Source organism: Miscanthus floridulus, chromosome 9, assembly GCF_019320115.1.
Source record: "Miscanthus floridulus cultivar M001 chromosome 9, ASM1932011v1, whole genome shotgun sequence".
Classification (NCBI taxonomy): Eukaryota; Viridiplantae; Streptophyta; class Magnoliopsida; order Poales; family Poaceae; genus Miscanthus; species Miscanthus floridulus.
Genome location: NC_089588.1, coordinates 117,671,727 through 117,686,580, shown reverse-complemented (window position 1 = coordinate 117,686,580; position 14,854 = coordinate 117,671,727). Strand labels below are relative to the sequence as shown.

General features: G+C 42.8%; 1 protein-coding gene across 1 annotated transcript; it reads right to left on the bottom strand.

Annotated features, from left to right (window-relative positions):
• Positions 1-8,529: 8,529 nt before the first annotated feature.
• LOC136482753 (ATP-citrate synthase alpha chain protein 2-like) lies at positions 8,530-11,943 on the bottom strand. The gene is made up of 11 exons (XM_066479948.1): positions 11,752-11,943; positions 10,784-10,960; positions 10,456-10,698; positions 10,312-10,363; positions 10,086-10,200; positions 9,929-10,010; positions 9,697-9,792; positions 9,475-9,576; positions 9,250-9,366; positions 9,005-9,121; positions 8,530-8,835 (listed from the first exon to the last, which is right to left on the bottom strand). The coding sequence occupies exons 1-11, from the start codon at positions 11,848-11,850 to the stop codon at positions 8,764-8,766; spliced, it is 1,272 nt and encodes a 423-aa protein (XP_066336045.1). The 5' UTR covers positions 11,851-11,943; the 3' UTR covers positions 8,530-8,763.
• Positions 11,944-14,854: the final 2,911 nt, after the last annotated feature.

The window sequence follows — 14,854 nt, the reverse complement described above, 5'->3', positions numbered from 1 at the left end:
AAGCTCGCTGCGGTGCGGAGGTTAGCGGCGCATGGAGCTCGTGGCGGCGCAGAGCTCCGGCGTGGGCATCACGTCGTCGGATGGAGCGCAGCCGCGGCAGGAGACACGAATCCGGGCGGGGGCTCAGGGTGGCGCGGAGGTCGGCTGCGGCGCAGAGGTCCGACACGGGCATTTTGTCGGCGGATAGAGCGCAGCTACGATAAGAGGCGCGACTCTAGATAGGGGGCGTACGGTGGGCAGCACGGGCTGGGACGTGCGACGCTCAGCGCGGTCAGGGTAGGGTGGTCCGGTCCGTCCGTACGTCCGGTCGACCTGCAGGGAGCATTTCTGCTCAACATAACATGTGCATAATATCCTAGCAAAAATCTCGAATGAAGAGCTCCGGCGTGGGCATCACGTCGTCGGATGGAGCGCAGCCGCGGCAGGAGACACGAATCCGGGCGGGGGCTCCGGGTGGCGCGGAGGTCGGCTACGGCGCAGAGGTCCGACATGGGCATTTTGTCGGCGGATAGAGCGCAGCTACGATAAGAGGCGCGACTCTAGACAGGGGGGCGTACGGTGGGCAGCACGGGCTGGGACGTGCGACGCTCAGCGCGGTCAGGGTAGGGTGGTCCGGTTTGTCCGTACGTCCGGTCGACCTGCAGGGAGCATTTCTGCTCAACATAACATGTGCATAATATCCTAGCAAAAATCTCGAATGAAGATTGTCGTGACAGGATTTTTTTTCCTAATTGTTTTTTCATGCTTGCGGCGTCGGGATAAAGAAAGGAAAGGCCAGCCGAGATATTCTTTGTTTTTGCATTATTTTTAATTATATAAATATATTATTACATTTAAAAATATATCTTTTTTTAAATCAAGGGGTATGATTTGTTCCAGATATTACTTCTTGAGGAGTAAAGGATGTACCGTAGCAAATTTTTAGATTGCTTCGTTGAAGCACCTCTAAAGTTTACTAGGTATTTTAGGAGAGTGGAGACACATGAATTTTTAGATTGCTTCTATGAATAAAAGGTGTTGTCTCCAATAAATTATTTTTGTACTAGTACGTGTATTGTGCACGTGATATATATGTCAATAATTTTGAAATGTAAAATAATGAATATACGAACTGTATTTTTTTTTTAGAAAATCGGGTTTATATTTCACATAAAGTTTTTGGTGATTACAGCCCAAATCTTACAAGAACACCCTAGAAAGGAATGAAAATTACAACTCGGTCCTTGTAAACACCTCCAGGCCTGCCTCGCCGCCGACGGCCAGAGCACACAGCTTGAAGCCGACCTCCTCTCCGGTGAAGAAACAAAGTTTTTTGTTGCCGTCTTGTATAGCACATCGACCCTGACTTGCTTTGTAACCGCATAATGACCCGGGTGGAAAAGATGGCCGTCGGCCATCACATCGTTGGACACCGAGGAATCTGACGTCTCAAGGACCAGAGCCCCAAGCACACCGGACGATGACGAACCCCAAAGGGGAACTGAACCACCAAAGAAGGTGGGATCCATAACCCAGTCTGGTCTCTCCTCGAGTTGATAGCCATACCTTCTGAATCTTCCGCCAGCGACGATGAAGAGTAGGAAGGGACAGAACCTGATATTGCCACCGCTCGAGAAGTCGGGGAAGCCGCCGGAGATGTTGGAGAGGCCCACGTCTAAAGTCAACATGGCGTCCTCGTCGCATCCCCGCTATCGCTCGCTAGAGCCGTAGCAACATAGGAAGACAAGACCATGCCTCAGCGCCGGCATAGTCAAATACCTGATACGGTCACCTTCCGTGTAGGCAGGGAAACCGGCGTAGACATCGAAGGAGCTGGCCCCGAACGGGCACGAACCAACCTTGACGCATCCACGCCGTCGCTTGCCGAAGACGCAGCAGCAACAATAGAAGGATCCACGTCACACCTCCGGCATGGATAAACCTATCCCTAACCTACTTAAACCAAACCTAATAGTAGTGGGTATATACACCGGACGACCAAATCAAAGTTTCTCCAATCCTCCAGCGCCGGCTAGGCCGCCGGAGGCAAGCGGAAAAGTTCGATTTGGTCGCCGGAAAGAAGATCGCCTTTAGGACTGTAGCGAGAGGAAAGGGGAAGAGACGAGAAAACTCGTGTGGCGTTTGTTCCGAGGGCCTTGGGTCCTAAAATGTTCTAACGAAAATCAAGCCCACGGCCCACCTTTGCCAAAAGCAACGACCACGCTAGATGCTACTTGCCTTGGCGACTGGTGAGTCGTACATTCGTACTGCTATTACAAGCTCAGGTTTCGGGCAGCTGCTACCCGCGCCTGTCCAGTCCAACAGGCCGAAGCCCAGGTCAGGGTGCAATATTATTACGCTAGCCCCTTAATTAGGAAAAATATTCCAATTGATCTCCTTGAACTATCATGGTCATCCGATTTTTCTCTCTGAACTACAAAACCAATTTTTTGACCTCTCTCAACTTTTAAAACATTTTTTTTGCACCTTCGGTGGTTTTAATGGTGGTTTTGCTGGCATGGTGCGAATAAGTTGAAAGTTCAGGAGGTTAATTAGACTATAAATATTTTTTTTAAAAACTAATATGCACAAAATCTTAAAAATAAAAATTCAAGTTTATCCAAACATTTTACATGGGAAAATAATGCAAATAAAGATCCTAAAATCTAGTTTAATCTTAGAAAATCATCGAAATTTTGCTTTACCTCGAAAAATTATGAAACTAGTTTTAGATTTTTTTTTTTTCAAAAATCATGCTCTATCCTGTTTAATCAAGGCACCATAAGATAGAAAACAAATTTTCTATGAATTTTTTATCAAACAACTGATTTTGTAGTTTTAGAATTTTCTGAGTTAAAACAATTTTTCTATGAATTTTGTAAGATTAAACTAGATTTAGGATTTATAATTTAATTATTTTTTCCATGTAAAAATATTTATATAATTTTTGAAATTCTATTTTTTATAAATGTTTGGATTTTAAAAAAATAATATAGTCTGGTTTACCTCCCTAAACTTTCGACTTAGTCCGATTTACCTCTTCTGACGTGGCGCCACATCAACAAAACCGCCATGAAAACAACCTAAAATGAAAAAAAAAACGAATGGTTCTAAAAGTTGAGGGTGGTCAAAAAACTGGTTTTATAGTTCAGGGAGAAAAATCGGATGGTTGAGGGAGATAAATTGGACTTTTTCCCTTAATTACCATGCAACCTGCATTATGTTCCACATTCAAAGCACCTAGCTAGAGTATTTGTATTTGTATGTTTGTTTTTCGTTAGGACCGCGTGCACGTTTTCTTTTATATTCTATGTATTCTGTCTTTTTAGTTCTCTACTTTTATTTTTCCACGTATTTCGTGACAGCAATAATATCCATGCACCAGGGGCAGAGACAAGCTAGGAGGCGGACAATAATATCCTAGCATAAGTTCTAATGGGTATGGGCAGGTGACACCCATCTAACTGTAGTATGAACATGTAGATAAGGATAAGAAGACCCCAATAGTGGATGAAACTTTTACGAAGAATATTATATTTAAGGAGGTTCTCACGCCATAGGCGAGGTAACAGAACATTACTAACGCATACAATGCATTTATTCCATTCAATTTATATTGTACAAGTAATATCTCACTAATGCCATATTTGTTGATGTTCCTAGGTATTTTTAAATGGTTTATCAGACTCTACATGGAGATGTTGTATATACACTTGTGTGATGGAATAATGAAAATGAAACATGTGTTATATTATTGTTATAAAAATGACACTTTGAGTGCTTTGTTCATAATATTTTGTTTTGTAACCATTCATAACTATTACACGTGTATGTTCTCAAAACTATGAGTTTTGTCGACTTTCCCCACTTTTCTCATGTGCCAATGTGGGATCAACGGAATTAGCACCTGCATAATTACAAACATAAATTACTTGAATAAAACCAACGAAGCAAGTTAGTGATAATAATGAACAATAGTGCTAAACAACACCATACCAGTGGTCGTGGGATGTCACGATCGTAGTGGCGTTGGTTCCGCGCATTCAGGAGGATAGCTCCTTTGTATTTCCCTTTGTTGCACCAGGGTTATTAGATTGTAAGCACGAAAGAAATGGACATTGGAGATTTCTTTCGGCCAATATAAAACATTATCTTAGCCTCATATATATATATATATATATATATATATATATATATATATATATATATATAGAACTACCGTTGTGCAGCTGGCTATAGAATAACTTATTCTGTGGCCACTTTGAGTCACGATAGTTACTATACTAATTTATGAAACTACAGTAACTCCTTACTCAGTGATTTACTACCGTGAGTGGTAGTAACACGAGTATCGTAAATGCATATTCATGTTATCGTAAATTGGTACAAACATTATCGTAAATCAAGGTGGCTATAGAATAAGTTATTCTATGGCCAGCTGCAAAATAGTCTTACCCTATATATATATTTGGAACATACATACATACATATATATATATATATATATATATATATATATATATATATATATATATATATATATATATATATATATATATATATATATAGGGAGAGGCTATTCAGTAGCCGGCTACAAAATAAGTTATTCTGTAGCCACCTCCATTTACTATAATTTTATATACTAATTTACCATAATATAAATACATATTTACGATAGTTGAGTTACTATAACACATGGGGATATTTACCATAACGTTATATTAAACCACTTAGTAAGGAGTTACTATAATCTCGTAAAATAACATAGTAATTATCGTAACTCAAAGTGGCTACAGAATAAGTTATTCTGTAGCCAGCTACAGGCTACAGAATAACTTATTCTGTAGCCACTTTGAGTTACGATAATTACTATGTTATTTTACGAGATTATAGTAACTCCTTACTAAGTGGTTTAATATAACGTTATGGTAAATATCCCCATGTGTTATAGTAACCTAACTATCGTAAATATGTATTTATATTATGGTAAATTAGTATATAAAATTATAGTAAATGGAGGTGGCTACAGAATAACTTATTTTGTAGCCGGCTACTGAATAGCCTCTCCCTATATATATATATATATATATATATATATATATATATATATATATATATATATATATATATATATATATATATATATATATATATATATGCAACATCTAGATCTACTTTTACAACAGCCTGATGAAACACTTGCAACATACGTCTGAAACAGATAAAATATTTGGAACATACACTTAAATCATACATGTATAGCTATTGCAACATGTGCAACATCCCGATCTATTTTTGTAACATCGATATAAAATATTTGCAACATACCTCTGAAATATCTGAAACACTTGAAACATAAGCTTGCAACATGTGCTTTCAGCGCAATGGCCTAGACGAATGGAGGCTCGTCTCTGCAGAGCTCGACGCCGGCGCAAAGGTCGGCAGCGGCACATGAAGCTCGCTGCGGTGAGGAGGTTAGCAGCACATGGAGCTCGTGGCGGCGCAGAGGTCCAGCGTGGGCATCATGTCGTCGGATGGAGCGCAGCCGCGGCAGTAGACGCGAATCCGGGCAGGGGCTCGGGGTGGCGCGGAGGTCGGCTGCGGCGGGCATTTTGCCGGCGGATAGAGTGCAGCTACGACAAGAGGCGCGACTCTAGGCAGGGGCCGTAAGGTGGGCGGCACGGGCTGGGACGTGCGACGCTCAGCGCGGGCAGGGTAGGGTGGTCCCGTCTGTCCGTACGGTCGACGAGCATTTCTGCTCAACATAACATGTGCACAATATCCTAGCAAAAATCTCGAATGAAGATTGTCGTGACAGGATTTTTTTTTCCTAATTGTTTTTTCATGCTTGCGGCGTCGGGATAAAGAAAGGAAAGGCCAGCCGAGATATTCTTTGTTTTTGCATTATTTTTAATTATATAAATATATTATTACATTTAAAAATATATCTTTTTTTTTTAAATCAAGGGGTATGATTTGTTCCTGATATTACTTCTTGAGGAGTAAAGGATGTACCGTAGCAAATTTTTAGAAAGTTTACTAGGTATTTTAGGCGAGTGGAGACACATGAATTTTTAGATTGCTTCTATGAATAAAAGGTGTTGTCTCCAATAAATTATTTTTGTACTAGTACGTGTATTGTGCACGTGATATATATGTCAATAATTTTGAAATGTAAAATAATGAATATACGAACTGTATTTTTTTTAGAAAATCGGGTTTATATTTCACATAAAGTTTTTGGTGATTACAGCCCAAATCTTACAAGAACACCCTAGAAAGGAATGAAAATTACAACTCGGTCCTTGTAAACACCTCCAGGCCTGCCTCGCCGCCGACGGCCAGAGCACACAGCTTGAAGCCGACCTCCTCTCCGGTGAAGAAACAAAGTTTTTTGTTGCCGTCTTGTATAGCACATCAACCCTGACTTGCTTTGTAACCGCATAATGACCCGGGTGGAAAAGATGGCCGTCGGCCATCACATCGTTGGACACCGAGGAATCTGACGTCTCAAGGACCAGAGCCCCAAGCACACCGGACGATGACGAACCCCAAAGGGGAACTGAACCACCAAAGAAGGTGGGATCCATAACCCAGTCTGGTCTCTCCTCGAGTTGATAGCCATACCTTCCGAATCTTCCGCCAGCGACGATGAAGAGTAGGAAGGGACTGAACCTGATATTGCCACCGCTCGAGAAGTCGGGGAAGCCGCCGGAGATGTTGGAGAGGCCCACGTCTAAAGTCAACATGGCATCCTCGTCGCATCCCCGCTATCGCTCGCTAGAGCCGTAGCAGCATAGGAAGACAAGACCATGCCTCAGCGCCGGCATAGTCAAATACCTGATACGGTCACCTTCCGTGTAGGCAGGGAAACCGGCGTAGACATCGAAGGAGCTGGCCCCGAACTGGCACGAACCAACCTTGACGCATCCACGCCGTCGCTTGCCGAAGACGCAGCAGCAACAGTAGAAGGATCCACGTCACACCTCCGGCATGGATAAACCTATCCCTAACCTACTTAAACCAAACCTAATAGTAGTGGGTATATACACCGGACGACCAAATCAAAGTTTCTCCAATCCTCCAGCGCCGGCTAGGCCGCCGGAGGCAAGCGGAAAAGTTCGATTTGGTCGCCGGAAAGAAGATCGCCTTTAGGACTGTAGCGAGAGGAAAGGGGAAGAGACGAGAAAACTCGTGTGGCGTTTGTCCCGAGGGCCATGAGTCCTAAAATGTTCTAACGAAAATCAAGCCCACGGCCCACCTTTGCCAAAAGTAACGACCACGCTAGCTGCTACTTGCCTTGGCGACTGGCGAGTCGTACATTCGTACTGTCCAGTCCAACAGGCCGAAGCCCAGGTCAGGGTGCAATATTATTACACTAGCCCCTTAATTAGGAAAAATATTCCAATTGGTCTCCTTGAACTATCATGGTCATCCGAATTTTCTCTCTGAACTACAAAACCAATTTTTTTGACCTCTCTCAACTTTTAAAACAATTTTTTTGCACCTTCGGTGGTTTTAATGGTGGTTTTGCTGGCGTGGTGCGAATAAGTTGAAAGTTCAGGAGGTAAATCAGACTATAAATATTTTTTTAAAAACTAATATGCACAAAATCTTAAAAATAAAAATTCAAGTTTATCCAAACATTTTACATGGGGAAATAATGCAAAAAAAGATCCTAAAATCTAGTTTAATCTTAGAAAATCATAGAAATTTTGCTTTACCTCGAAAATTTATGAAACTAGTTTTAGATTTTTTTTTTTCAAAAATCATGCTCTATCCTGTTTAATCAAGGCACCATAAGATAGAAAACAAATTTTCTATGAATTTTTTATCAAGAAACTGATTTTGTAATTTTAGAATCTTCTGAGTTAAAACAAATTTTCTATGAATTTTGTAAGATTAAACTAGATTTAGGATTTATAATTTAATTATTTTTCCATGTAAAAATATTTAGATAATTTTTGAAATTCTATTTTTTATAAATGTTTAGATTTTTTTTAAAAAATAATATAGTCTAGTTTACCTCCCTAAACTTTCGACTTAGTCCGATTTACCTCTTCTGACGTGGCGCCACATCAAAACCGCCATGAAAACAACCTAAAACGAAAAAAAACGAACGGTTCTAAAAGTTGAGGGTGGTCAAAAAACTGGTTTTATAGTTCAGGGAGAAAAATCGGATGGTTGAGGGAGATAAATTGGACTTTTTCCCCTTGATTACCATGCAACCTGCATTATGTTCCGATGACGCATGAACATTCAAAGCACCTAGCTAGAGTATTTGTATTTGTATGTTTGTTTTTCGTTAGGACCGCGTGCACGTTTTCTTTTATATTCTATGTATTCTGTCTTTTTAGTTCTCTACTTTTTATTTTTCCACGTATTTCGTGACAACAATAATATCCATGCACCAGGGGCAGAGACAAGCTAGGAGGCGGACAATAATATCCTAGCATAAGTTCTAATGGGTAAACTCACTGCCATCCCTAATTACAAATCAATGAAGGAGATGGTCATTTCATTGCATATGAAGTTCAATGTGCATTCCAAAACGCACGAAACTAGACTTCGGATTTATTTTAACACAACAGTAATTTCTTTGCAGTAATGATCTATAAACGTTTCGTTCGAACGACACGCTACAACACATCGGAAACAAAAAAGAGAACAACCATGTGTGGTGAACTACTGCAACTACTACTCCCCATCTCTCATTTATGCTGAGTCCATGACACATTCAATGGCGTGTTTGCAGATCCCAAACAACCCAGAACTAGGCTCCGATTACGCTGCAGCCATGATGCATTCAATTGCTTGTTTGCAGATTCCAGTCATTGTCGCTTCTGGTCCATACACCTGCGATGGATTTTTCAAAACACAATCAGCTCATTTATGTGGACTGCTGACAATGATTTGCAACTACCAACAACAATCGGTTGAATATTCTTTTTCACATCTATTTTCTGAGCTAAAGGATTTCCATCAAAAAGTTTTCCAATATGCTTAAAGGCAACTAGATCAGTACCTCAATTGGAACACCGAGTTCTGCACCAAGCTTGCGCATTTTGGCCAGTCCAGATTGGTAATTTGGGCCACCTCGGCGAACATAAATGTGCATCCTTGAAGCCTTCAACTTGGATTCCTGAAAGTGAATCGTGTGGTGATTGGTGAAGAATCAATTAGGTGAACAAATATGAGTGGTGAAGAATCAATTAGGTGAACAAATATGAGTGGTGCCGCGAGGATTCTAAAGTGAGTGGTCTTAGGTACCTTCTCTTTTAGGGCCCGGATGATGCCATTGAATGTGGCAGCAACATCGGTGAAGTTAGCTATGCCACCTCCAATGAGAAGGGCTCTCTTGCGGCCATCAGGATCAGCAGTTGCACACTGCATTTAATTGTACGGTTAACAGATGATCCTAACATTGTCCCAAGCAGAAGATGGTCCAAAGGTGGAGTTAAGAGCAGCATTGACAAGGTTACAGTGTTTGCTTACATCAAGTACAACTCTGGCATAATTCAGAACCTCCTCCTCATTAGGAGCACCACTATACTCTGCATAGTTTCCAAGCTCTGACGCGTATCCCAAGTCTCCAACCTGGTACATGGGGGGAATTAATTTCATCATGGCAGCTAAATATAGGTGAATATTTTAACAGGCATCAACGTGAAAAACCTTTTATGTGTAAATAGACATAGGATACAAATTGATGCTTACTGTATCAGCATATATGACACTAGCACCACCACCAGCAACCATTGTCCAGATCCGACCTTCCGGATTCAAAACTGTGAACTTCAGAGAGGCACTTGTCTAAAAAAACAAGGTTGGCGAATTAACGCACTAGTCAACAAAATATACTGCAGATCCAGTATTTCTCATGGAAACTATATGTGATAGGCCTCAGAAACAAAAAGGAAAGATAAAAACATAGCCCTGTGATCAATACCTTCTCATCTAGCTCATGGATGAAACTTTCTGTACGGCTGAGTACTCTTCCAAAAGGTAGAGGGAATTCTATACCTCCCCACCTGCACAATTGATAAGTAAGAGTAAATCCAACAATGACATGAAGAAATGGTGTCCCTGGGAAATCTGAGACTCACTTCTTGAAGTTCTTGAAAGCTGCTGTGTCATCTAGTTCTCCTCTCATGTCCAGAGGGTATGGTTCCCCGTTCACCATGGTGAAAGGATTCATCTCAAGAAACGAGAAATCCAAGTCTGCAGATGGAGCAGAATTCTTATCAACATGGCAAATCAGGAAATATAGCGACATGTACAATGTTTAATTCACTACATCTGGCAAATGAACATTTCCCAATTCTGTGGTACCTTGGAAGACAGCAAACATTCCTTTAATGAAGTCACCAATTTTTCCGCGTGCCTGATCAGCAAACAAAAGGAGTACCTCCAATGTGAGAAATGAGATAATATGGAGGTATTAAGGTTAGAACTAAGCAGGAAAGCATCAAGTACCTCCAAAGGAAGGGTCGCAATCAATGGAGCACATGAATCAGGTGTCATTGGCTTCTCAGTAGGAAGAAAAATCGTCTTAACCTTGTCCCAGTTCTCCTCGATCTCAATCCCTCCACACTCTGAGAAGCTGATGGTGCTGCCCAACCTCTCTGAAACAATCGAAAGGTAGTACTCTTGATCATGGGGCACAAACGGCTCAACGATGAAGGTCGTGATTGGAGCCTTGCAGCCACCCATCTCAACCTGAAAATTAATGGATCACAGGAAAGAAAATCAATTCCTGTAGCATGTCAAGGAAAAGTTTTTTTCACATAAGCAACTGCTATACCTCAACTCCCAGCCGCTCCTTGACAAACTCCTTGACTTGATCGAAATCCAAGTTGAGAGCCACGAGACCACTCTTCCCACGCTTCCCGAACAGCATATCGGGCTTCACAACCAACTTCATGGTTGTCAGCCATGGCTGCTGGCTCAGAAGCTCTGCAAAGTCTGTTGACTGTGTGATCTGTCATTAAGCAAGGCACAAAAATCAGTCCGATTTGTTTCTGTCTATTATTATCTGACGACATGACACTGTGTCCAATCATCATTAGTTGTAGTATAAGACTGGAACCACCCAGAGTTCAATTTTATAATTCAAACCGGTGATGTTGGATTTCTTTTGTATGCTTATTGTACAGTTACTTAAAATACCCAGATACCCCAGATTCAACAATCTGAGCGCCCCTGTCCCTGTCCTACGGATCCAAGCTGCTTCAGGTGTACTAATTAATATACACAGGCCTGAACAAGCAAATCACACGGCCAACCAACCACCAGATCCGACTAAGAAAACAGTGCTACTTATAGACTCCTCCTACCTATCAGTAGCCTATCACACCTGCTGCCATTGGACAGCAGCAAGCAACGATAGCTCATATCAGTTGGATAAAAATGAACCTTTTTGCAGTTCCTCCTAAGATACCACGAATTCAAGCATAGCACGAGCCTGCAACAAATGGAATGGGACCTCCACTCAACCGCTGTCTGTCACTCTGTCCAGATCCCATCTCTAATTCCTAACACGCCACATTTTCTACTCCTAGGAATTAGAGTACCGATTAAGGCAGTCCGAACCATTCAGTGCTAAATAAAATCCTAGGAATTCGGCTGCTTAAATCCGTCGGCCGCTCATAAAAACCGGATCTTCACATTACCCCAGGCCAGATCCAGTCCGAGAAGGATCAGGGGAAGACTCACTAGACGCCGGTCAGACTGAAATGGGGGAGGGAGGCGGCGCGGACGCAGAGCACTGACCTGTGCGGAGAGGATGGTGAGGTCGATGCCGGCGAGGCGCTTGAGGTGCTCCCTGAGGAGGCGCTTGGAGTCGTACTCCCGGATCTTCTTGCGCGCCATGGCGAGGGAAGGAGAAGGCGTTGGACTGGAAGGTGGGCTGGTTGGTGACTGGCGCTGGGCGTGCCGGGTGCACGTTAGTCAGTCAGCGAGAGGGATGGTTTTGTTTATATATACAGAGAGAAGATCAGAGGAGGCTTTGCTAATAGTGGGGTTGAACACTGTTGTTTGTTGATTGTGTGTTGCAATGATATTGTACACCAACAAGTTACCCTTTTTTTTGTCTTTTGGAAGTCCAAAACAACGAGGGAGAAAATTATGTTCTTTTTTTTTTTAGAGGGAGAAAATTGTGTTCTTATAGGGGAGAAAATGGATGGAAATAAATAAAGAAAGAAGTTGAGCGCTGTACTACTAGTGTGTCAAATACCACGTGCAGGTAGTATCATCAACTCGTGTGTTGACCTGATGGCGGTTGTACCACTAGTGAGCGACTAAGTAGTTGTATATTGAGCAATGTTTGACCAGATGCAAATATAAATTGCTCGATTCTTCTTATTTTGGTCAAAAAACGTGGTTGACGTTAGTGGATACGGCTGGGCCTCAAACATTTATGCATTTCGAGTGGCACAAAAAGCATACACTAATATATATATGTATAGTAGCAGTACATATATATATGAACTGGAATGGCGGCACCTCGTCAAGCTTTGTGACCACTGGACCAGGCGGTGCACATTGGTCCTTACATGTGTTTTCCTTTTCCTCTTTCTGTCTGACGAGAATTGGATGGTTGGTTGGCTTTGTGCTGAATTGCAAGCGAAGGGAGGGAATGTGAGTTTGGTGTTTGGTGGCAGGTGCAGCGAGGAACGGATGGATGGGCCTGCTGGCTGCTGCTAGCTGACCGATGAATGAATTTTGTAGGCAGACCGGTAGATGATGCATCTGCATGCAGCGGTAGTACTGTAGGTTGGTGTCAGTTGGTTAGGCAGCTACCGCTATGCTGCTGCTGTTTTGTTGTGCTCTGCTCGCTTTGTAGCCACACACGCAACCTACACCGCGCACCCAACACGGCGACACGTCGGCGATGCTTCCCCAGGCCGCAACCAGTGCATGTGGGCCTGTATGGGCCTTTGGCGCGTTCCACGCTCTCGGCGTAGGAGGAGGAAACAAAAAAGGCCCAGTTTGATTTTTTTTCCACAAGGAACAGAAGCCCGTTTTGTTGTGGTCTGGAGGAGGAGATTCGGTGGGAGCACTTTGCGCTCTGTTGCTTGTGGAAAAAAGGTCCAGTTTGATTTTTTTTTCCACAAGGAACAGAGCCACGTTTAACGGCAATTTTTGCTCCTTTATTTATTTATGATGAATAAACGACCATTAATTCCCTCAGAAAATAAAATGAACTACCACTATTATTGTTCTCATGAGACCCGATACCTGGTACAGACGTAGATATTCATACACCTCTGTAAACGTGCACACACGATCAACTCATATGAGCATCCCTAAAGAACTGAGTTTGGCCGCTAAATCTCGAGATTGATGATGTCACCATAGGCATCTGCATTCAAACTTCACACATCGGTGGATCTCCCAAGACTATATGCCTCTAGTATACCACAACAGTGTGCAAGTACTGAGTGGCAAGAGTTATGCAAACTTCACTAAACACTAGACCTAAGACTAGAGCACAGCGTCAATATACAGGCCTAACTAACCTAAGCACTTTGCAAAAGCACTAACTAATGCACCTAATTTTTCCTAAGGTACTATGGTGGCTAGAGCATCTTAAAGACGAGCCTCAACTCACTATCCTCAAATGGTAGGCTTGAGGGGTATACATAGTCTCTGCCCTGAGATATAGTCGTTTACAATAGACTGCACTCGTGCAATGTTCATTAGAAAGCTCCAGTGACACCACCAGAAATTTTGGTTCCTACCACGTGTACTAGCCATTATGACTAGCCACTGTCGCCCGTTAGGGTGGACACCTTTTCTCCGGTGATTATCGAAGAATTCTGGTGGCGACAAAACCTTCCGCGTAGCTTCTGCATAGCTCACAAATTGTCTGGCGGCTTCACAAACCTTCTGTAGAGCCACTTTTTTCTCTGTGGCCTCGAGCCTAAGCTCCGGTGCTGCCCATGTAAGACGCCTGGATTGTCCCCTTTGTATAGTGAGCTTTTTCTTTCGATGCTCTCCTCAGGCCTACCACTGAACCTTTTCCCGCTGCATGTAACTAGTGTGCGTTGAGCTTCATTTCTTCACATATTTTTGTCAGGGTTTTGAGTACTTGATATCTTGAACTTATTGCATGTATTCTATAGTCTTCAACATAATGTAAGGAAAATGGACCCTTGGCCCATTTACTTTGGATTTTGGTGTTTGATGACCAACACAACCAAATTGGACTAATGAATTTGCAAGTGTTTGTTTTGTAGTCCAACAGGATGCAAGAAGTGACTTGGACGAAGGCGACGTGATGATTCGATGATCAACACCTTAAGCAAGACCTTAGGAGCACAAGAAAAGACCCAAGAAATCAATCAAAGTCCAAGCATGAAGATAGGAACCAAGCCGTACGCAAGATCATGAAGAAATGAGCTCGCAGATGCGACCGGACGCAAGGACCGGACGCTGGAAGCGCGACCGGACGCTGGACCGGTGGCTCGGCAGACAGGCGACCGGACGCTGGCGGCAACCGACCGGACGCGTCCGGTCAGGATGATTCAGCGTCCGGTCAGTAGCAGTTTCGTGGGAATTCGACCCCAACGGCTACTTTCTCAGTGGAGCTTATAAATACAACCCCCAACCGGCCATTTGAGTAGAGTGGAGCTGAGGAAACATACCAAGGGTGTTGATACACCATTTTAGTGATCTCCACTTGCATAGTGCTTAGTGTTTCATCAGGTGATTAGCGTAGGTGCTTTGCGAAGTGCTTAGGTTGATTAGACCACCGCTTATGCGCTTGCTCTAGGTGTATGCCTAGTGTTTAGTGAGGTTTACATACCTCTTGCCACCCCGTGCTTGCGAGCATAAGAGTTGTAGATCGGAGGGGCTTGAAGTCTTGCGAGAT

Excerpts from the sequence above, each read along its gene's own strand:
- LOC136482753 (XM_066479948.1), bottom strand. The coding sequence starts at position 11,850 with ATGGCGCGCAAGAAGATCCGGGAGTACGACTCCAAGCGCCTCCTCAGG. Across the intron at positions 10,201-10,311 it reads AATGTTTGCTGTCTTCCAAG|ACTTGGATTTCTCGTTTCTT; the intron begins GTACCACAGAAT and ends CTCCATCTGCAG. Across the intron at positions 10,011-10,085 it reads GCTTTCAAGAACTTCAAGAA|GTGGGGAGGTATAGAATTCC; the intron begins GTGAGTCTCAGA and ends TCAATTGTGCAG.